The 24,719-nt window shown below is 35.7% G+C and overlaps 1 protein-coding gene and 1 pseudogene across 1 annotated transcript; one reads left to right on the top strand and one right to left on the bottom strand.

Moving 5' to 3' along the window:
• Positions 1-10,851: 10,851 nt before the first annotated feature.
• OR6C70 (olfactory receptor family 6 subfamily C member 70) lies at positions 10,852-11,790 on the bottom strand. The gene has a single exon (XM_069586443.1). It carries the CDS (start codon positions 11,788-11,790, stop codon positions 10,852-10,854), a length of 939 nt encoding a protein of 312 aa, XP_069442544.1.
• Positions 11,791-21,660: 9,870 nt separating this feature from the next.
• Positions 21,661-24,074, top strand: LOC138435204 (olfactory receptor 6C2-like; annotated as a pseudogene).
• Positions 24,075-24,719: the final 645 nt, after the last annotated feature.

Below are 24,719 nucleotides of genomic sequence, written 5' to 3'. Positions count from 1 at the left end.
AACAATAAACATGTATTAAAAATAAATTTGTCCAAATAGGTATTCCAGGCTAATTAAAATAATGAAACAACAAACAGGAAATAAATATATATCAATGGGAGTTTCACAATGATCTGAATTCTAAAAAATGGAAGAATTGGAGGGCGTGTCCAACTCTTTGCGACCCCATGAATTGCAGCATGCCAGGGCTCCCTGTCCCTCACCAACTGCCGGAATTCATTCAAACTCACATCCATCGAGTCGAGGATGCCATCCAGCCATCTCATCCTCTGTCGTCCCCTTCTCCTCCTGGGTCTTAAGATGGCGGAGAAATAGGACAGGGAGACCACTTTCTCCCTCACAAATTCATCAAAACAACATTTCAACGCTGAGTAAATTCCACAAAACAACTTCTGAATGCTGGCAGAGGACATCAGGCACCCAGAAAAGCAGATCATCGTCTTCAAAAACAGTGAACCTCTCTGGGTGTCCCTCAATGTGGAGAAATTTTTCATCTTTAACCTAGATGTTTTATCATCACTGCTGTATAAATGGAGAAGTCTACAGGCTACTGTAAAAATAAAACTGAAAACCAGAAGCAGGAGGCTTAAGTCCAAAGCCTGAGAACATCAGAGAACTCTTGAATCCAGGGAACATAAATCAATAGGAGCTCATCAAACGTCTTCATACCTACACTGAAACCAAGCACCACCCAAGGGCCAACAAGTTCCAGAGCAAGACATACCACGCAAATTCTCCAGCAACACAGGAACACACCCCTGAGCTTCAATATACAGGCAGCTCAAAGTTACTCCAAAACCATTGACGTCTCATAACACATTACTGGTCACTCCATTGCACTCCAGAGAGAAGAAATCCAGCTTCACCCACAAGAACTCCAACACAAGCCTCCCTAACCAGGAAACCTTGACCACTGATACAATGCCACCTACAGTGAGGAAGCTCCATAATAAAGAGAACTCCACAAATTCCCAGAATATAGAAAGGCCACCCCAAACGCAGCAATATAACCAAGATGAAGAGACAGAGGAATACTCAGCAGGTAAAGGAACAGGAGAAATGCCCACCAAACCAAACAAAAGAGGAAGAGATAGGGAATCTACCTGAGAAAGAATTCTGAATATTGATAGTGATAATGATCCAAAATATTGAAATTAAAATGGAATCACAGATAAATAGCCTGGAGACAAGGATTGAGAAGATGCGAGTAAGGTTCAACAAGGACCTAGAAGAAATAAGAAAGAGTCAATATATAATGAATAATGCAATAAATGAGATCAGAAACACTCTGGAGGCAACAAATAGTAGAATAAGGGAGGCAGAAGATAGGATTAGTGAAATAGAAGATAGAATGGTAGAAATAAATGAATCAGAGAGGAAAAAAGAAAAACGAATTAAAGAAATGAGGACAATCTAAGAGACCTCCAGGACAATATGAAACACTCCAACATTCGAATTATAGGAGTCCCAGAAGAGGAAGACAGAAAGAAAGACCATGAGAAAATCCTTGAGGAGATAATAGTTGAAAACTTCCCTAAAATGGGGAAGGAAATAATCACCCAAGTCCAAGAAACACAGAGAGTTCCAAATAGGATTAACCCAAGGCGAAACACCCCAAGACACATATTAATCAAATTAACAAAGATCAAACACAAAGAACAAATATTAAAAGCAGCAAAGGAAAAACAACAAATAACACATAAGGGGATTCCTATAAGGATAACTGCAGATCTTCCAATAGAAACTCTTCAGGCCAGGAGGGAATGGCAAGACATAATTAAAGTGATAAAAGAAAATAACCCACAGCCCAGATTACTGTACCCAGCAAGGATTTCATTCAAATATGAAGGAGAAATCAAAAGCTTTACAGACAAGCAAAAGCTGAGAGAATTCAGCACCACCAAACCAACTCTCCAACAAATGCTAAAGGATATTCTCTAGACAGGAAACACAAAAAGGGCATATAAACCTGAACCCAAACCAGTAAAGTATATGGCAACAGGATCATACTTATCAATAATTACCTTAAACGTAAAAGGGTTGAATTCCCCAACCAAAAGGCAAAGACTGGCTGAATGGATACAAAAATAAGATCCCTATATATGCGGCTTACAAGAGACCCACCTCAAAAAAAGGAACACATACAGACTGAAAGTGAAGGGCTGTAAAAAGATATTCCACGCAAATAGAGACCAAAAGAAAGCAGGAGTAGCAATACTCATATCCGATAAAATAGACTTTAAAACAAAGGCTGTGAAAAGAGACAAAGAAGGCCACTACATAATGATCAAAGGATCAAACCAAGAAGAAGAGATAACAATTATAAATATATATGCACCCAACATAGGAGCACCACAATATGTAAGACAAATGCCAACAAGTATGAAAGGGGAAATTAACAGTAACACAATAATAGTGGGAGACTTCAATACCCCACTCACACCTATGGACAGATCAACTAAACAGAAAATTAACAAAGAAACGCAAACTTTAAATGATAAAATAGACCAGTTAGACCTAATTGATATCTATAGGACATTTCACCCCAAAACAATGAATTTCACCTTTTTCTCAAGTGCTCATGGAACCTTCTCCAGGATAGGTCACATCCTGGGCCATAAATCTAACCTTGATAAATTCAAAAAATCAAAATAATTCCAAGCATCTTTTCTGACCATAATGCACTAAGATTAGATCTCAATTACAGGAGAAAAACTATTAAAAATTCCAACATATGAAGGCTGAACCACACCCTTCTGAATAACCAACAAATTACAGAAGAAATCAAAAAAGAAATCAAAATATGCATAGAAACAAATCAAAATGAAAACACACCAACCCAAAACCTGTGGGACACTATAAAAGCAGTGCTAGGAGGAAAGTTCATAGCAATACAGGCATACCTCAAGAAACAAGAAAAAACTCAAATAAATAACCTAACTCTACACCTAAAGCAACTAGAAAAGGAAGAAATGGAGAACCCCAGAGTTAGTAGAAGGAAAGAAATCGTAAAAATTAGGGCAGAAATAAATGCAAAAGAAACAAAGGAGACCATAGCAAAAATCAACAAAGCCAAAAGCTGGTTCCTTGAAAGGATAAATAAAATTGACAAACCATTAGCCAGACTCATCAAGAAACAAAGAGAGAAAAATCAAATCAATAAAAATAGAAATGAAAATGGAGAGATCACAACAGACAACACAGAAATACAAAGGATCATAAGAGACTACTATCAGGAATTATATGCCAATAAAATGGACAACATGGAAGAAATGAACAAATTCTTAGAAAAGTACAGCTTTCCAAAACTGAACCAAGAAGAAATGCAAAATCTTAACAGACCCATCACAAGCAGAGAAATTGAAACTGTAATCTTCCAGCAAACAAAAGCCCGGGTCCAGACGGCTTCACAGCTGAATTCTACCAAAAATTTAGAGAAGAGCTAACACCTATCCTACTCAAACACTTCCAGAAAATTGCAGAGGAAGGGAAACTTCCAAACTCATTCTGTGAGGCCACCATCACCCTAATACCAAAACCTGACAAAGATGCTACAAAAAAAGAAAACTACAGGCCAATATCACTGATGAACATAGATGCAAAAATCCTCAACAAAATTTTAGCAATCAGAATCCAACAACACATTAAAAAGCTCATACACCATGACCAAGTGGGCTTTATCCCAGGGATGCAAAGATTTTTCAATATCTGCAAATCAATCAATGTAATTCACCACAGTAACAAATTGAAAAATAAAAGCCAAATGATTGTCTCAATAGATGCAGAGAAGGCCTTTGACAAAATTCAACATCCATTTATGATAAAAACTCTACAGAAAGCAGGAATAGAAGGAACATACCTCAACATAATAAAAGCTGCATATGACAAACCCACAGCAAACATTATCCTCAATGGTGAAAAATTGAAAGCATTTCCCCTAAAGTCAGGAACAAGATAAGGGTGCCCACTTTCACCACTACTATTCAACATAGTTCTGGGAGTTTAGGTCACAGCAATCAGAGCAGAAAAAGAAATAAAAGGAATCCAAATTGGAAAAGAAGAAGTAAAACTCTCACTGTTTGCAGATGACATGATCCTCTACATAGAAAACCCTAAAGACTCCACCAGAAAACTACTAGAGCTAATCAATGAATATAGTGAAGTTGCAGGATATAAAATCAGCACACAGAAATCCCTTGCATTCCTATACACGAATAATGGGAACGTAGAAAAAGAAATTAAGGAAACAATTCCATTCACCATTGCAATGAAAAGAATAAAATACTTAGGAATATATCTACCTAAGGAAGCTAAAGACCTATATATAGAAAACTAAAACACTGATGAAAGAAATCAAAGAGGACACTAATAGATGGAGAAATACATCATGTTCATGGATCAGAAGAATCAATATAGTGAAAATGAGTATACTAGCCAAAGCAATCTACAGATTCAATGCAATCCCTATCAAGCTACCAATGGTATTTTTCACAGAACTAGAACAAATAACTTCAAGATTTGTATGGAAATACAAAAAACTTCTAATAGCCAAAGCAATCTTGAGAAAGAATAATGGAACTGGAGGAATCAACCCGCCTGACTTCAGGCTCTACTACAAAGCCACAGTCATCAAGACAGTATGGTACTGGCACAAAGACAGAAATATAGATCAATGGAAAAAAATAGAAAGGCCAGAGATAAATCCACACACCTATGGACACCTTATCTTTGACAAAGGAGGCAAGAATATACTATGGAGTAAAGACAATCTCTTTAACAAGTGGTGCTGGGAAAATTGGTCAACCACTTGTAAAAGAATGAAACTAGAACACTTTCTAACACCACACACAAAAATAAACTCAAAATGGATTAAAGATCTAAACGTAAGACCAGAAACTATAAAACTTCTAGAGGAGAACATAGGCAAAACTCTCTCTGACATAAATCACAGTAGGATCCTCTATGATCCACTTCCCAGAATACTGGAAATAAAAGCAAAAATAAACAAATGGGATCTAATTAAAATTTAAAGCTTCTGCACAACAAATGAAACTATTAGCACGGTGAAAAGACAGCCTTCTGAATGGGAGAAAATAATAGCAAATGAAGCAACTGACAAACAACTAATCTCAAGAATATACAAGCAACTTATGCAGCTCAATTCCAGAAAAATAAACGACCCAATCAAAAAATGGGCCAAAGAACTAAATAGACATTTCTCCAAAGAAGACATACGGATGGCTAACAAACACATGAAAAGATGCTCAACATCACTCATTATTAGAGAAATGCAAATCAAAACCACAATGAGGTACCACTTCACACCAGTCAGAATGGCTGCGATCCAAAAATCTGCAAGCAATAAATGCTGGAGAGGGTGTGGAGAAAAGGGAACCCTCCTACACTGTTGGTGGGAATGCAAACTAGTACAGCCACTATGGAGAACAGTGTGGAGATTCCTTAAAAAATTGCAAAAAGGGATGCATCTAATTTAAAAGAAATTTTAAAATAACATCACTTATTATGAGTTACAAAATTAGAATAGATGTATGAGTGATTTAGAATATCAAATTTTAAATGCTAATAAGACAATTACACGTTAACACAGGGGCAACTGAGTGATTTTAAAAGATATCAGGGATAGCCTAAACAAAAGAAATAGTTACAAAAGCAAGTAAATATTGGAATTATGATCAAGGGGACTATTGAAGATAATATTGCTGAATTTGATAACTAGTATTTGAAGCAAGTAACAGTGTGCTTGTCAATAAATAGATAAATAAAAAGGGAAGAAAGAAGGAATGAAGAAAGAAAGAAAACCTTCCCTGATAATACATTCACTTTTTCATTATTTTCATTGAAAGCAAATAATTACTTCTACTGACTAAGGAATAAAAAAAAAAAAAAAAACTCTTTTAAAAATTTGAAAAATTGTGCCTAATATTAAATGACAACCTCAGAAATGATTTATCTTTAATTGTAAATTGGGCTTTGAAATTACCAATATTCTGTTTTGTTGTTGTTTTTTGGAGGGTTTATTTTATTTTAGTTTTTAAATTTTTTTTTTTTTACTTTACAATACTGTATTGGTTTTGCCATACATTGACCAATATTCTTTTAAATTATTTCTATTGGCATAATTCTGCCTTTACCAATCCCATAAATATGTTTCAGTTATATTAAAATGTAGACAGAAGAATACTGAGTAAATTAACCAATACATTACAGGTAGCAAACAGTGGAGTCTGGATTTTAATTTCAAGTCATGTTTAATCTGCTACAGTACATTACCTATCAAGCAGCAATGTGGTTTTGGTGGAGCAGAGACAGGAAAAGACATTGTAATTGAAAGATAAATGAAAGTAATTGAAAGACACTGTAATTGAAAGTATACACACCAGCTAGTAGGAGAGATCTTTACCTGTGATAATACACTCTTAAGTTATCAATATGCCAAATTATCTCGGTTAAATTTCTTTATTGATGTCAAAGAAAAACTGCTGTCTAAATATTTCAGAATTTATGTAATAGACTTTACATAGCGTGATCTGTCTTATTGCAGCATATTAAGGAATTTATGTTTTGATAAGAAGGAACACAAGATAAAATTGAGTTATCATCTCTCTGTAACTTTGAAACATAAATCATCAACATGACCTCATGAACCATACAACAGAGAGTTCTTAGGTACTAAAATCATTATGAGAAATATCTGAATAAACAAATCTGCACAAGAGACTCTGAAGTAGTCATTATTGAAAGCAGAGTAATTATGTGACACTTAGAAACGTGCAGCTAATAATTTAATAAATGATGAATATAATTATCTATTATATATAATTGCAAAAGAGACAAATAATTTTAATTACATAATTTAGATTATGTCCTGTAAATGCTGTATGTTAAAACAAGAACAAGTTCAGGACATCAATATGTAAAATTCAGAAAGTATAGGAGTAGGAGCCATAAGTTGCTCCAATTTCTTTATATGTGGAATTTTAAGTGTCACACATGCAGTGCATGCTCAGTCACGTCTAACTCTTTGCAATCCCATGGGCTCTACCGCCAAGATTCTCTGTCCATGGGATTCTCCAGGCAAGAATACAAGAGTACGTTGCCATTTCTTCTTCCAGGAGATCTGCCCCAACCAGGGATCAAACCTGCATCTCCTAAATCACAGGCATTCTTTACTGCTGAGCCATCTGGGAAGCCCATCAAAACAATGATAATCAGTAATTAATATTTGAGCTACTGAGATTTCATTGTGTTGAAAAGTAGCATCCTTTTATTTTTTAATATAAATTTATTTATTTTAATTGTAGGTTAATTACTTTACAATATTGTATTGGTTTTGCCATACATCAACATGAATCTGCCACAGGTATACACATATTCCCCATCCTGAACCCCCCTCCCACTTCTCTCCCCATACCATCCCTCTGGGTTGTCTGTGGGAGAGGGCGAGGGTGGGATGATTTGGGAGAATGGCATTGAAACATGCATAATATCATATATGAAACAAGTAGCATCCTTTTAAAATGGAGGTGAAAGAAGTGAAATGGTGCAGCAGTGTAGTTTGCGAGAAAGAAACCTAAGAAAGCTGAATACAGAGAAGGTCCATTTGGTTAGGATTGCTTAGTAGCACTTTTTTTTTTTTGGTGTAATGTTTCCCTAATTGTTTGGGATGTCTGTGTCCTTTGTTGATGTCTGTACATTTGAAGAAGTGGGCACCACTTCCAAGCTTTACAGACTGGCTTTAAGAGGGAAAGCCCATCACCACCCAGCCCTCCCAGAGGTTCTGGGCTCACCATCTAGTAGACTTCATGGATAACCTTGATGCTGAAGTCCAGTACCACTTATTGAAAAGAGTATTGTCGGCCGAAAAAATAATGCACAACATGAGAGTTGTGAGTTGTTTCATTTGGGGCATAATGAGGGCTATAGCCTGGGAGACAGCATTACAGGTAGCACTGAGAAACTGACCTCACTGTGGACCCCAGCATCAGGGTCACACAGCTACCTCCTATGCCAGGCTGGGCCCATGCCCAAAGCTCTAGGCCTGCTCCAACACCACCAGCCCATGTGGGTCCAAGATCCAGATTTGCCCTGGTGTAATGTTCCCCACAGACTTAGGCTGAAGGTCCACCCCCATGTACCCAGGCTCCAGAACCAATACCACAGTTTAAGACCAGGCATGCTTCCAGAGACACAGGTGCCAGACCACCCTAGTGGACCCCAACACCAGGCTGGTCCCCACAGGCTCCAGAGCAGGTCCGTCCCTGGGCATCAGGCTCAACACAGCATCCCACCACCTCTTGCAGACTCAGGCTCATGCTCCATCCTGTACCAGATCCTCCTTGGGCACCTGAGTGCCAGGATTGCCATAATGAATTCAAATGTCAGACCTGCCCCAGTGGACCCAAGCTCCAGGCACACACCTGCAGACACAGGCACCAGGTCAGCCCTGGTGGACCTGGGCAGCAGGCCTACTTTATGGGAATGGAAATTAAATGGTAATGGAATGGAAATAGTAATGGTAATGGAAATTAAAACAGAAATAAACAAACGGGATCCAGATAAACTTAGAAGATTTGCACAGCAAAGGAAACAATAGAGACAAGGAAAAGAAAGCCAGTAGAATGGGAGGAAATATTTGCAAATAATGTGACTAACAAAGGATTAATTTCCAAAAATATATAAATAGGTCACACAGCTCACTATCTAAGAAACAAACAACCCAGTCAGAAAATGGGCAGAAGTTCTAAATAGATATTAATCCAAAGAAGACATACAGGTGGCTAAAAGGCACATGAAAAGATGTTGAAAATACTGATTAATAGATACAAATCAAAACTACAACGAGCTACCACCTCATACTAGTCACTATGGCCATCATCAAAATATCTACAAACAATAAATGCTGGAGAGGGTGTGGAGAGAAGAGAACACTCCTACGTTGTTGATGGAAATGTAAGTTGATGCAGTCAATGAAAAACAGTATGAAGGTTTCTAAAAAACTAAAAATGGAACTAATGTATGGATCAGCAATCCTACTTCTGGGGACACACCCAGAGTAAACTAAAATTTGAAAAGACACATGCACCCCAAAATTCATTTCAACACTATTTACAACAGCCCTTACATGGAAGCAAACTAAACGCTCATCAGCAAATGACTAGATTTAAAAAAGTGTGGTACATATACATACAATGAAATATTATTCAACCATCAAGAAAGAATGAAATAATACCATTTGCAGCAGCATGAATGGACCTAGGGATTATCACAAGGAGTGAAGTAAGCCAGACAGAGAAAGACAAGCATCATATGACTTGGCTCAAGTGGTAAAAATCTACCTGCAACGCAGGAGACAGAGGAGATGCAGGTTTGATTTCCCAGTTCAGGAAAATGTCCTAGAGTAGGAAATGACAACACGCTGCAGTATTCTTGCTTGAAAATCGAGTGCACAGAGGAGCCTGGTGGGCTACAGTCCACAGAGGCACAGAGAGTCAGACACAACTGAGCATGCAGTCATGACCCACAATTGCTTATATGCAGATTTTGAAAAAATGATACAAATTAACTTACTTACAAAACAGAAATAAACTCACAGACACAAAAAACAAACTTATAGTAACCAAAGAGAAATGGAGGGGTAAATTAGCAGTTTGTGATAATATATGCAACTACTATAATAAAAATATATAACCAACAATGACCTATTGAACAGCACAGGAAACTGTGTGCAATACTTTAAAATAACCTACAAGGGAAAGAGGCTGAAAAAAAGAACATATGTAACTTCATCATTTTGTGGTACACCTGAAACTAATACATTATAAATCAACCATGCTTCAGTTTAAAAATAGGAAATCATTCTTGTTTACTAAGCTGACAAAAATTTTAAAATTGATTAGAAAAACACTTTACAAAATAATACTCTACATTACACTTTTAAAGAATAAGGTCTCTTGGAGCTTCTTTTTTTATTTTTCAAATGTAAATTTATTTTAATTGGAGGTTAATTACTTTACAATATTGTATTGGTTTTGCTTCTTAAGCATATTTAATAATTTAGTTTAAGAATTTTTAAAACTATGGCTTTTTTTTTTTAAATTTTAAAATCTTTAATTCTTACATGCGTTCCCAACCATGACCCCCCCTCCCACCTCCCTCCCCACAACATCTCTCTGGGTCATCCCCATGCTCCAGCCCCAAGCATGCTGCACCCTACGTCAGACATGGACTGGCGATTCAATTCTTATATGATAGTATACATGTTAGAATTCCCATTCTCCCAAATCATCCCACCCTCTCCCTCTCCCTCTGAGTCCAAAAGTCCGTTATACACATCTGTGTCTTTTTTCCTGTCTTGCATACAGGGTCGTCATTGCCATCTTCCTAAATTCCATATATATGTGTTAGTATACTGTATTGGTGTTTTTCTTTCTGGCTTACTTCACTCTGTATAATTGGCTCCAGTTTCATCCAAGAATTTTTAAAACTATGGCTTTTAAATGAATCATGGAACATTCATTTAAATTACTTAAAAAATACAATACTCCAAAAACTTATATTCCATAATACAACCAAATCCTTCCATTCATTTTATTCTAAAATGCTATTAGAGAAAATAAATTTTGCAATTTTATGTTTCTAACATAGGAATACTTCATTTTAGAGAACAGAAAGTTAACTTCAGATATATAGAATGGAAACAGTTTCTAAGCTCAGGTAAGCACAAGTGATATAATAAATTAAATATTAGAGATCAATTCTTGTACTAGAAGCATCAAAAGAGCTTTTGTTCAATGCTTTATGCTTTCATGTTGATTATTTCAGTAAACAGTATTACTTGTATGAAGCAGCAAATATCTTTCTAAATACATCTCTGAAGGCTTGTTTAACTTGCTGGTTCCTCAGAGTATAAATGAATGGGTTCAACAAAGGGGCAACTGAAGTATTTAATACAGCCACTCCTTTGTTTAAAGTGATCCTTTCATTTGCTGAGGGCTTTATGTAGATGAATATACAACTACCATAAGTGATGGTTACAACAATCATGTGAGAAGAGCAGGTAGAAAAGGCTTTTTTCTTTTGTTGGGCTGAAGGGAATTTTAGAATTGTCTTGATGATGTAAGAGTAAGAAAGAATTACCAATAGCAATGTGACCATGAGGATTATCACAGCTAATAAAAATTCAATCATTTCTAGTAAATGTGTATCTGAGCAAGAAAGTTGTAGGATAGGAGAAATATCACAAATGAAATGATCAATGACATTTGAATCACAGAAATCCAGGTGAAGAACCAAAATCAGTGGAGGGAAAATAACCAAGAATCCAGTTACCCAAGAACTGAGTACCAGCTGATGACAGATTGTGCTGCTCATGATGGATGTATAATGCAAAGGCTTGCAAATGGCAACATAGCGGTCGTAGGACATAGCCGTCAGAAGGAAAAATTCTGTAACTCCCAAGAATATGTAAAAAAATAACTGAGACATGCAACCAATATAAGAAATGGTCTTTTCTCTGTTTACAGTGGTGATTAGGAATCTGGGGATGCAAGCACTTGTGAATGAAATTTCCAGGAAAGAGAAATTACGGAGGAAGAAATACATTGGGGTCTTGAGATGGGAATCCACCAGAGTGAGGGCAATGATGGTTAAGTTTCCGATCATGCTCAACGTGTAATTTAGAAGCAGAAACAAAAAAATTAAGATCTGTAACTGGGAATCATATGTCAGTCCCAGAAGGATAAACTCTGTGTGCCTTGTACGGTTCTTCATTTCTCCTCTGTGATTTCAAACAACTTCTAGTAATAAAAAAGTATAAAAATAAGAAACTACAGGAATAGATTTATCTTTAAGATATGATATATTAAAGATACATGTGCACAAACACACCCATTTGCCGGAGTTTGAAGATATGCTCTAGAACTGTGCTGCAAATACTATTATTACCAAAGTCAACTCAGTTTTGGAAATTGACCTATAATATCCATAACAGTTGATATTTTTCACCCTTGTTTACAAATTCCCAGTCAATGGCACCCCACTCCAGTACTCTTGCCTGGAAAATCCCATGGGCGGAGGAGCCTGGTAGGCTGAAGTCCATGGGGTCGCTAAGAGTCGAACACGACTGAGCGACTTGACTTTCACTTTTCACTTTCATGCATTGGAGAAGGAAATAGCAACCCACTCCAGTGTTCTTGCCTGGAGAATCCCAGGGACGGGGGAGCCTGGTGGGCTGTCGTCTGTGGGGTCACACAGAGTCAGACACAACTCAAGCGACTTAGTAGTAGTAGTAGTAGTCAATTACAACTGATTCCAATTTGTCCATTGTTAAATAAATTAAATAAATCCTTGGTTCAGATTTCAAAAATAATTTATTCATTTTTAATTAACTTCATCAAAATAAAATTATTCCAGTGAACTGAATGAAAACCTACAGTTAAATTCTGATACTTTAGATTTCATATTAAAGGGACATTTGATTCAATCCCAATTAGTCACCTAGAGAAGAGACTTCTCTAGGAACTACTGATGAAGGCATAGAAAGGACAACAAGAGAAAAAGAGAACATAAGTGTGTAGAACCACAGCAAAATAAATACTAGTCGAATCTAGGAAAACTTGAAAATGAATATAAGGCAGATATAATCACATTTACAAAAAATTAACAATGCATTTAGAACTTCAACATTTTGCCACATGTAATGGAGACCAAACAATAAAAGAGAAAACAGAAAAGACAATCACAATCTCCACCCAGTTACACATATTCAGAGTTACATCACATGCCATTAAATTATCTTTTAATCAGATATTAAATTAGAGTGCATATATGTTTTTCATAAAAAGGAAATCTTTCAATAAAACATATTTTTATTCTCTAATTTTTTATAAAAGCAAAAGGATTTTAGTGAAATCAGAGTACCAATTGGTTATATAATTTAGAGGCATATTTTTAACTAAAATATACCCAATGATGCACTTCATTTTCCTCTTACTCTGAATAAATCTTTGTCAACCATTTGTGAAATAGGTAGACTATTTCAAAATAAACAGTATATAAGCACTGAAAAAAGGAAAATACATCATAGAGTATACAATGTTTTCCTCATTTTAAAATAAAATAATGTAAATTACCTTCCTTCTCAGCAATTATTTTGCCAATCAATATTTTTTCCTGTTCTGAAACTTTTCTTCTTTTTCTTATTGAATATATAATATTTTTCCTTCTACATGACTTAGCCTGTAACCTCACGTAGAAATTCACAAACCTCACATTATTTAGATAAATAATTTTATTTCTAATCATTAGCAAATCTTTGTTTTCATTTCATGTATATTAGCATATTCTCCTCTTAGATTAATACTCCAATGAATTAGCTCCAGGCTGTTAATGGAAAAGGCAGCTCTTAGAGAACCATGCTGCTGCTACTGCTAAGTTACTTCAGTCGTGTCCAACTCTGTGCGGCCCCAGAGACGGCAGCCCACCCGGCTCCTCCGTCCATGGGATTCTCCAGGCAAGAACACTGGGTGGGTTGCCATTTCCTTCTCCAGTGTATGAAAGTGAAACGTGAAAGTGAAGTCGCTCAGTCGTGTCCGACTCCAGGCAACCCCATGGGATGCAGCCTACGAGGCTTCTCCATCCATGGAATTTGCCAGGGAAGAGTACTGGAGTGGGGTGCCATTGCCTTCTCCTTAGAGAACCATAGATGAATCTAAAACTCCTTCCTTGATCTGGTCTTCATTTGGCCCTGTTTATTGTCTTTCACTAATTTCTACTTTTTCCTGAAAAATATATTGAACTTTCTAGTATGTTAATTGTTGGTATCAGAGTAATTTCAAAATCAAGAAGCAGATATTTGTTCTGCAACCAGGGCAGATTTGAAAATCCATACTTATAGTGATAAATTGTCATATATCAAAGTGTTGGTCAGAATTAGTACTCCTCGGGGGGTTAATTTTTCTGTTTTTTCAAAAATGTATTAAAACATGTGAAATAAACTCTCCAAGAAAAACATCCCCCAACCTTGTAATGTTTGATTGACATCTAGAGTTGCCAAGGTTCTCTTTGTCTAGAGCAGTAGAATAATCATCATTCCCTCCACATTCCCACACAGCAGTGTCTGGTGTAAACCATGAAGTACTGGAAATGTAAGTACAAACACATATCTCAAGCTTCATGTTCTTGCATTTACAGATTCATAAATAGATGAGAAATAATCAATGCTTTATTCAATGAGAATTAATATCACCTTTAAATCGCTGTTATTTATTTGTATGTTATTTATGTGGTAGCAATAATTATTCTTAAATATTTGAAAGAAAAGTAAGACACTACTTACTGCCATTAGTAGAATATGTTGGTATCCATTTTTTTCTCTAGACTATGTAAATAAACATCAACCATAATAGAGTCAAACATATTTACTGGAAAATAATATTTAATTTTGTAGACTGGAAAATAATATTAAATAAATTCTCATATTAATTCCAATCAGAGAGTAAAGTGTGACTATATTAGTAATGGAACTTTCTTCACTATCACATTATACTGAATGTATGTCTTGAATAATAAAATTTCTAGTAAACTTCTTTCTGTTACTAGAAAATGTATATCTGTTCAACCAATCCCACCATACCAACATCCATAATGATTATCACAGCTGAGATGACTAGCTAGTTTGGTACTTGGGAAATATCTGCCAGGTTGAAATTATTTAAAAGGAGTGAGTGCTTCTCTACAAGAAACCCAGGGGGATAGTGTCTCTAAGTGAAAGTAGAAAAAATGAAATAACACTCAGAAAACCACACCAGACACCATTTATCCCTTGTCTTTATCATTTAATTAAAAATAAGCTTATTGCTTCAAGCATGCTGATATGAAGTATTGTCAGACTCATCGTATTAAAAAAGACATTTCAAAACAATCATGTATACTCTGCAAACCAGCAGATGTGCCAAGATACCAGGATAAATCCTCTTGAGGTTTTTATTTTTTCCAAAATGTGAATTATCACTAGAAGATCAGCATGTTGCTACCTACCACTAATACTATTACTGTTTTTTTAAAAAACAACTTTATTCAATATTAAAAAATTAGAACTTCTGTATATTACTATGATTTGAGAATGGATATTTTATTTTGTGATTTGAGGATGTGCACCTACATTCAAGCTTTCTGAAATATTACTAATTATTATAATGTCCACCTTTTGTTGAAAATTTAGTATGCATGAAACACTGCTAATTTTTGTATTTACAGTATTTAAATTAGTCAGCAATAGGCAAATTACACATATTTATGACCTTTGCTTTTGTAAAAACTAATACTTAGGGAAGTCATTTCACTAATTCACACTCATGACAAAGTTTAAAAACCATGGAGACATGATTGCAATCAGATTCATGATTCCAAAATGTAGCTTGTTACCCATTATGCAATACTTCCAATTAAGTAAATGAATGGTTAGCTGACAAGCAGACTATAGCTAGATATGATGATAGACAGATAGGTAGGTAGATAGATAATCTGATGGCTTAAACCATACCCAGAATTTGGATGCTTAACTTTTTTTGAGTGAATAAATATATGATAAAAAGATTGACATTTTTATAACACTGTCAACTGAAAAAAAAATGCACATAAGAGTTGTGAATTAAGTTTTACCTGAGGCAAAATGAGGACAACTCTGCAGACAAAATTTCAGATAGCTCTGAGAAACAGCTCCAGAGAGGTAGGGATGAAGGTCATCATTATATATGATTTTAGTGAAGGGTGATACCTGCAGTCAAGCACACATTTTGGGCAAGGCTTGCTGCTAGTCACAAGGAACAGATGTCACCAATAATGATTTTAGTGCTGTCTAGATACAAGGAGATGCGAAAAAATGGGCTCATAAAATCTTTTGAAAATATCTATCTGAAGGCCTGTTCTATCAGGTTTTTTTTAAGAGCACAGGGTGCCTGATTCCTGATCTTTACCCTGAAGTCCTTTCAGGGGTGTTGAAGTTCAGCAGCTGCAGTGGCTCATGATTTAATCCTTGTAGAGGTAAATTGCAAATGCCAGTTTGCCATTGTCGTCATACATGCAAATATTTTGTCAAGAAAGTGGTTGCTCCCTTTTGAACAAAACTTGGATTTTTCAACCATATCATTATTTTATGTAAAGTTTAAAGTATCATATTATAAGAAACAATAACACTGAATTTGATTAAAAAATCAAATGAAATAACAGTATTATGCTGTGAATAAAAGAACCACAAGGAGTTAAAAGCAAATAAAGGAATAAAAATAATTTAGTGTGTGACTTTTTAAAATATCATGCTCTGATCAAGGTCCCTCTGTGGGGCAGTCTAAACGGTAAAAGGATTACAAACATAGCTTTATTTATTTTAAAAAAAAAAACTCATAGCTTTAACTTAATATAGTTTGTGTTTTATCACTGATAGTACTGACTGAGTAATTCTGATTTCACCTTGTCTGAATTTTAGCATTGGGTAAACTAGTAAATATACTAATGTTGAGACCTAGGAATTTCACTGAAGGGATAAGGGGTGGAATGATGCTAAAGCTAAAACTCCAGTACTTTGTCCACCTCATGCAGAGTTGACTCATTGGAAAAGACTCTGATGGTGGGAGGGATTGGGGGCAAGAGGAGAAGGGGGCGACAGAGGATGAGATGGCTGGATGGCATCACTGACTCGATGGACGTGAGTCTGAGTGAACTGCAGGAGTTGGTGAAGGAGAGGGAGGCCTGGCGTGCTGTGATTCATGGGGTCACAAAGAGTCTGACATGACTGAGCAACTGAACTGACTGACAGACTGACTGAGAAAATCAAATATGATGAGAAAATAATTCAGTGGTGCTGAATTAAAATTAGAAGCAGTAGTGTAAACTAACAATTTCTTAACATGTTTTTTTCCCAGCTTTGTCTTTTGAATGATTGACAACACTACTATGCTCCAGCACTGAGTGGGAAATTCCAAGATGACACAGAAGACTTCTTAAAGATCAAATTTGCAAACTAGTGAATGCTGGAAAAAAATTACCTTAGAAACAAAGAATCATAACACCTAAGAATTCATAGTAACACCATTACTAATATACATAATGGTATGGCTAGTAATGTGTATATGAATTTATAATGAAGAGGGGAAACTATAAAATTATAATACCAAATTACTCACATATAAAGAATGAAAAAAATTTTAATCAACATTTCCAAACCTCATGGCACATGAAACCTTTCACATTTGTTTTCCATGATACCATGCTCATCTAGTGTTTGTCCCTCCAACCTCACTATGGACTTTTTCTATATATTTTCTTTTGATACCACCTTATTTTGTTGACTTCTGCATGTTGGATGCAGATATTAATGTAAAGAAAATAAATAATAAAATAAGAGGAACAAAATGTAAGCAAATGTATGACAACATCAGAATCAGTAAAGCCATAATGGCAAAAGATTCAGAAACAATAAAACAAAAGGAAGCATATTTTACTACAATTCAAGCAAATTTCCAGGATACCACCAGCACCGTAAGTACTGGTTTGGCCAAAACATTCAATTGTTTTTTTCTGTGAGCGGACTCTACTAATGCTTAGTTATCTTTAACATCATTCAAAACATTTTTTTTTAGATTGTATTGTGACAGCTATTATATCAATGTGCATTTTAAAAAAAACATCAAAATTGATGAATTTTTTTTTTTTTGGTTCGATGCATGATACTGGATGCTTGGGGCTGGTGCACTGGGATGACCCAGAGGTATGGTACGGGGAGGGAGGAGGAAGGGGTTTCAGGATGGGGAACATGTGTATACCTGTGGCAGATCATGTTGATGTATGGCAAAACCAATACAATATTGTAAAATAATTAACCTCCAATTAAAATTAATAAATTTATATTTTAAAAAAATTTTTAATTGATAAATTTCTTTCTGGCTTACTTCACTCTGTATAATTGGCTCCAGTTTCATCCACCTCATTAGAACTGATTAATTTAGATTTTAAAAAACAGAAAACATAATTGATGAATTTTTGTGAGGCACTTTAATACTGAAGATGGAAGAAAAAACCAACATTTTCAGCACATTATCTTTTATTACATCAAGAAAGGTAAAAATGCAACCGAAGCACACACACAAAAAAATGTGTGCAGTGTATGAAGAAGGTTCTGTGACTGACTGAAGGTGTCAAAAGTGGTTTGCAGAGTTTTGTGCTGGAGATTTCTCACTGGATGACATTCCACAGTCAAGTAGACCAGTGAAGTTGACAGCAGTCAAATAAAGACAATAATGGAGAGCAATGAATGTTACACCAACAGGAGAGAGCTGACATACTCAAAACATCCAAATCAAGCACTGAAAATCATTTGCAACAGCTTGGTTATGTTGAAGCGAAGTAAAAGTCATTCAGTTGTGTCTGACATTTTGTGATCCTAGGTACTGTAACCTGCCAGGCTCCTCAGTCCATGGGGATTCTCCAGGCAAGAATACTGGAGTGGGTTGCCATTCCCTTCTCCTGGGGATCTTCCCAACCCAGGGATCGAACCCAGGTCTCCTGCCCGCACTATAGGTGGATTCTTCACCATTTGAGCCGCTAGGGAAGTCCATATTGGTTATGTTAATCATTTTAATGTTTGGGTTGCACATAAGTTAAGAGAGAAAAAACTTCTGACTAGATTTCCACATGTAATTCTCTACTTAAAAATAATGAAAATTAAAACAAATTGTGGCAGATGATGAAAAGTGGATACTGTAGAATAATATGGAATGAAACAGATCATAGGACAAGCAAAATGAACTACCACCAACCACAGCAAAGTCCTGTTTTCAAAGAAAGTGATGTTGTGTATATGGTGAGACTGAAAAGAAGTCCTATTATGAGCTCCTTTTGAAAAACCAAACTATTAATTCCAACAAGTACTGCTCCCAGTTAGACCAACTAAAAGCAGCACTCAATGAAAAGTATCTGGAGTTAGTGAACAGAAAACCCATAATATTCCGTCAGGATAATGGAAGACTACAGGTTCCTTGAATATCAGGCACAACCTGTTACAGCATGGCTGGGAAGTTCTGATTCATCTGATATATTCCCTGGATATTGCACCTTCAGATCTGAATTTATTTCCGTCTTTACACAACCCTCCTAATGGATAAAATTCCAATTCCCTGGAAGACTGTAAAAGGCACCTTGAACAGCTCTTTGCTCAAAAGTATCAAAAGTTTTGGCAAGATAGAATTATGAAGTTACTTGAAAAATGGTGGAAAGTAGTGAAACAAAACAGTGAATATGTTGTTCAATGAAGTTCTTAGTGAAAATGAAAATGCATCCTTTATTTTTTGCTTAAAAACTGAAAAAACTTCTTGGCCAACACAATAGTATTAAATGTTAAATAACAAATAGTGAAATAGGATTTACAACATAAGACTTGCAAAGATTGATATCCTTGAATTTGTATACAAATGACTTAGAAAAGCATAAGGAGTCATATTAGTCTAAAAACAGTGAAAGGACCATAACAGCCTGTTCATAAACAAAGCATAAATTATCAATAAATATTTGAAAACTATGATTATTAGCAATTAAAAATGTGAATTAACATGAAAAAGTATGATCTGGATCATCATTTGCAAAGATTTAGTACCATGAAGATACCTCCTTACCTTGGTATTATTAATGCACCTCCTATCTCATAGGACTGTCCCAGTTCCTAGGTGTATTTGTTAGCTTTTGTTTTGCTTTTCTATATTATCATATTTTACATTCATTAGTGATTTTTAAGCATAGTCATCAAGGACACTTTTTTCTTTTTTTTCAAGGACAGTTTTTTCTAACTTTGTTTACCTTACCTGTTACAGGTTGACCACATAAAGAAAGCATCCTCAATCATATCTTTAGTGAAACTTTTCAGGGAACCATTCTCTGCTAAAAAATTGTTGGACCAGAACATCAACTTCTCAACAATCAGAGAATTTCTGATTTTCTTTTGCCTTTTTACTAGTCTTTCCTTCTATCTAACTCTTCAGATTATATAGAAATAGTTCATTTTAAAGTTTAGACTCATACTGTCATTCACAGTAAATGCTACACATATGGATATAAAAATTGATATTGCCTGTTTATGCATTTCCATTGCTGTCTTTGAGTGCAAGTGAGAAAGAATCACTAGACTATATTTATGTCATTACTAACAATTCTTGTTTAATTGTGAGACTACGTGGGGAGAAAACAAAAACTGAAACCTGAATGACAGACTAAAATGTAAGTATGTGTATATTTCTCAAATCAATATTGTTATATTCCGAAACTTGGAAAACTAACTCCTATAAATTTCCCAAGGATACATACAAGCATTTCTATATAAACATATAGTTATATGTAAGATATATATAATGTGTGCTTTTTTTTTTTAATTTGGATAGTTCACAGAATGTGAGAAATTCATTTCAGTTCTTAAATGTCATCATGAATGTCTCTGGGTCTGTGGCAAATGAGGAAGTCTCTAGGCCTATCTTATAAATTGGTTAAGATGGGGACAATAGATGTTATACGTAAACACACACACACATAAACACAACCTCGAATATATAAGTAAATCTTATATACAAATGAAGTGCTTGTATACAACATCCAGGTAGGCAATTTTTTAATGCATTCTTATGATCTCTTATAATTAGTGTGGTATGCTTTGAACATTTATAGGCAGTGTATCATCATTTATGTTTGGACTTTGACCTATCATTTTGTTACTTGCTATTTGTTCCCATTGCTGTTCATTCTTTTGTTTCTCCTTTCCTGCATTCAATTGAATAACCTTACTCTTCAATTTTAATTTATGTAATTTATACAATGTGCTTTTTACTGTATCGCCTCTTACAAGTTTGTACATGGTCTGTGAATGATAATCTACACAGTGAACACTTCACAAATGACTTGCAAACAATATTTTTAGTTTCCAAGTCATTACCACTGGGGGTAGAATGTAAAAAAAACTTTTTTGCTTTTACACTTCTACTTCTCATGACAGTTATCATTTATATCTTGACTATTTACATTGACAGTCACATCAGATAATAACTATGATTTTTGCTCTCAACAACTGTATGAAAGGACTTGTATCATATAGGCTTTTTCCTGTTTTTCAGTGTTTGATAGAAATATACAATTAAATCACCTGAGGCTGCAGTTCTCCTTGTTGGATGATTTATGTACCTGTTTACTTTAATATTAGAGATAGGGATATATAGGTTAGATACTTCATCTTGAATTAGCTTTGGTAGACTGTATCTTTCGTAGCATTGATTCATTAATTTAAGCTGTCAAATCTACTTTGTAGAGACATGATATTTTTCTGTTTTTATATATGTGTAAACTGCAATGATGTCATATCTCACATTGCTGATAAATTTCACCTTTTCTCTTTTTTTCCAAGCCAACCACAATAACAGTTTATCAATATTAGACATCCTCTCCAAGAATCAGCTTTTGATTATATTCATCTTCTCTCTTGTTTCTCTTTCCCATTTCTCTGATTTTTCTTCTTTTTTTTTTTTTTTGCTTATTTTTTCTTTTCATCTGTTTGAATAACTTTTCTTTGACTTTGTTACATGTAGATCACATAAAACATCAAAGCTGGTAATGAGAAATCACACAGTCATAACAACATTCATCTTGTTGTGATTTACAGAGGACGCACAGCTGCTAGTTCTGATTTTTGTCTTTTTATTTCTTACGTATGTGATGAGTGTTACTGGAAATCTGACCATTATCATTCTCACATTCATGGATTCTCATCTTAAAACATTTATGTATTTTTTCTTCAAAAACTTTACCTTCTTAGAAGTCTCATTCTCAACAGTGTGTATTCCCAGATTCCTGTACAGCATATTAAGTGGGGACAATACCATTACTTGTAACACCTGAAGAGTGAAGTGAAATTTGTTCAATCATGTCCAACTCTTTGAGACTCCATGGACTGTAGCCCACCAGGCTCCTCTGTTCATGGAGATCTCCAGGAAAGAATAGTAGAGTGGGCTGCCATTTTCTCCTTCAGGGGATCTTCCCAACCCAGGGATCAAACCTGGGTCTCTTGCATTGCAGGCAGATGCTTTATCATCTGAGCCATCAGGGGCTTAATGCCTGTACTGGTCAAATATTTTTTGCTGGACTCTTTGGAGTCACAGCATTTTTCCTTCTGGCAGTCATGTCCTATGACCACTACATGGCCATCTGTAAACCCCTTCATGAACAGTAGAGTCTGCATCATCTTTGTGCTCTGCTGCTGGATCTCTGGGTTGATGATTGTCATCACACTACTCAGTATGGGCCTCCAGCTAGAATTCTGTGACTCCAGTGCCATTCATCATTTTGGGTGTGATGCAGGTCCCCTCCTAAAGATCTCAAGCTCAGACAAATGGTTCATAGAACAGATGATTATAATCTGTGCGGTGGTGACATTCATCATCACACTGAGAGGTGCATTCATCATTACATTGATAGGTGTTTTTCTTTCATATATATATATTCAGTTCAGTTCAGTTTCTCAGTCATGTCCGACTCTTAGCGACCCTATGAACCGCAGCACGCCAGGCCTCCCTGTCCATCACCAACTCCCAGAGTTTACCCAAACTCATGTCCATTGAGTCAGTGATGCCATCCAACCATCTCATCCTCTAGCGTCCCCTTCTCCTGCCCTCAATCTTTCCCAGCATCAGGGTCTTTTCAAATGAGTCAGCTTTTCACATAAGGTGGCCAAAGTATTAGAATTTCAGCTTCATCATCAGTCCTTCCAATGAACACCCAGGACTGATCTCCTTTAGGATGGACTGATTCGATCTCCTTGCAGTCCAAGGGACTCTCAAGAGTCTTCTCCAACACCACGGTTCAAAAGCACCAATTCTTCGGCATTCAGCTTTCTTTACAGTCCGACTCTCATATCCATACATGACTACCAGAAAAACCATAGCCTTGACTAAATGGACCTTTGTTGACAAAGTAATGTCTCTGTTTTTTAATATGCTGTCTAGGTTGGTCATAACTTTCCTTCCAAGGAGTAAGTGTCTTTAAATTTCATGGCTGCAATCACCATCTGCACTGATTTTGGAGCCTGAAAAAATGAAGTCAGCCACTTTTTCCACTGTTTGCCCATCTATTTGCCATGAAGTGAAGGGACCAGATGCCATGACCTTAGTTTTCTGAATGTTGAGCTTTAAGCCAACTTTTTCACTCTCCTCTTTCACTTTCATTAAGAGGCTCTTTAGTTCTTCTTCACTTTCTGCCATAAGGGTGGTGTCATCTGCATATCTGAGGTTATTGATATTTTTCCCGGCAATCTTGATTCCAGCTTGTGCCTTGTATGTATCTCCCTACAAACTTCCCTGAAAAAGTACATTTTGTTACAACTCTCAAAATTGTATACCTATAATTCAGAGTCAGCTCACAGGAGTATACACCCTATTCCTTCTGATTTCTAGGTATGGCCAGCTGTATGAAATGCTCATCATTTGGCTAAACTCTTTCATGTGCCATAAATATAAGACTTTGTCCCTGAAGTTAACAGTGTGTCTCAGGTGCTATTTTGCTGAGTCATCACAAGTGCAGTCTACCCTGGATTCACATAAAGGTAGTCTTTCATTTCTGAAAACAAAATTTCATATAAAAATTATATGTTTATAATTAAATAGAATTGCCATGGGTTGTATGTAAATGGTAGATTACAAGTTTTTACAGATTTAGTTACGTACTTGTGGTTAAGGGGAAAAATCTCTGACACTACTTTTATAACATAATTTATGCTGGTAATTACTATGTCATTTTTTTCCTTTTTATGTTCATATTTTTATAGTATCCATGAGTTGTTTAAAGAAAGTGGATAAAGGCTTGTTATGCCTATTTAATTTCTTTAGACACTGTGAAAAAAATCAAACATTTTATCATTTGACTTTTCCTGCAACATCACAATGTGTCTAATGCTATTGTCGCATTTTCTTGTCCTCAAAGGCACTGTTCTCACTGCTACCTTGTGGAAAGTTGATTGCCAAAACTTATATTAACATTCCTTAGTGACTTTTAAGCGTGAGTCTCCATGGACACTATTGTTTGTTGATTCTACTGACTCATTATATGTGGGATACATGAATTAACTAGCTATAACATTTGGTGCCAAATACGTTTTCCTGACCAACAAGTTCATCATATGAACTACTCCTAATCAATTGTTCTCCCATGTTATTCCTTTAGCCCTTTAGAAAAGACATTCCTTTATTTGAACTAGCAAGAGAAGAATATATATTCTCAGTGTAAAATAGCACAGTGCCTCTCACAGAGGGAGCTCTGTGTGATATAGTAGTTCTCTGAGCATTTTCAGGGATTTCCTAGCTGAATGTGATTCCCTGAGAAAACAGAATTCACATGTCTCCTCTAGCATATTCCTATTCAGCATGTGTATTGTTATGAGTACCTTCAAATAAACTGTCAACAGGTGACGTGAAATAACTTAATGGTGACGGGGTAAGTATGAAAATCTTTACTCCTTCAGTCATTTACACACTATGCATGCATGTTTTCTGGAAGAAGGTGGATGGGGAATGTCATGATAGATTTCTGTCTCTAAGCAAAGTGTCAGACATTTTTAATCTATTTAAAATTTTTACTGCAGTATAGATTTACATTGTCATGTTAGTTTCAAGTGTACAGCA

The sequence above is a fragment of the Ovis canadensis genome, chromosome 3 (assembly GCF_042477335.2).
Source record: "Ovis canadensis isolate MfBH-ARS-UI-01 breed Bighorn chromosome 3, ARS-UI_OviCan_v2, whole genome shotgun sequence".
NCBI lineage: Eukaryota > Metazoa > Chordata > Mammalia > Artiodactyla > Bovidae > Ovis > Ovis canadensis.
Note: the sequence above shows the minus strand (reverse complement) of the source record. Positions and strands in the feature narration are given on the sequence as shown.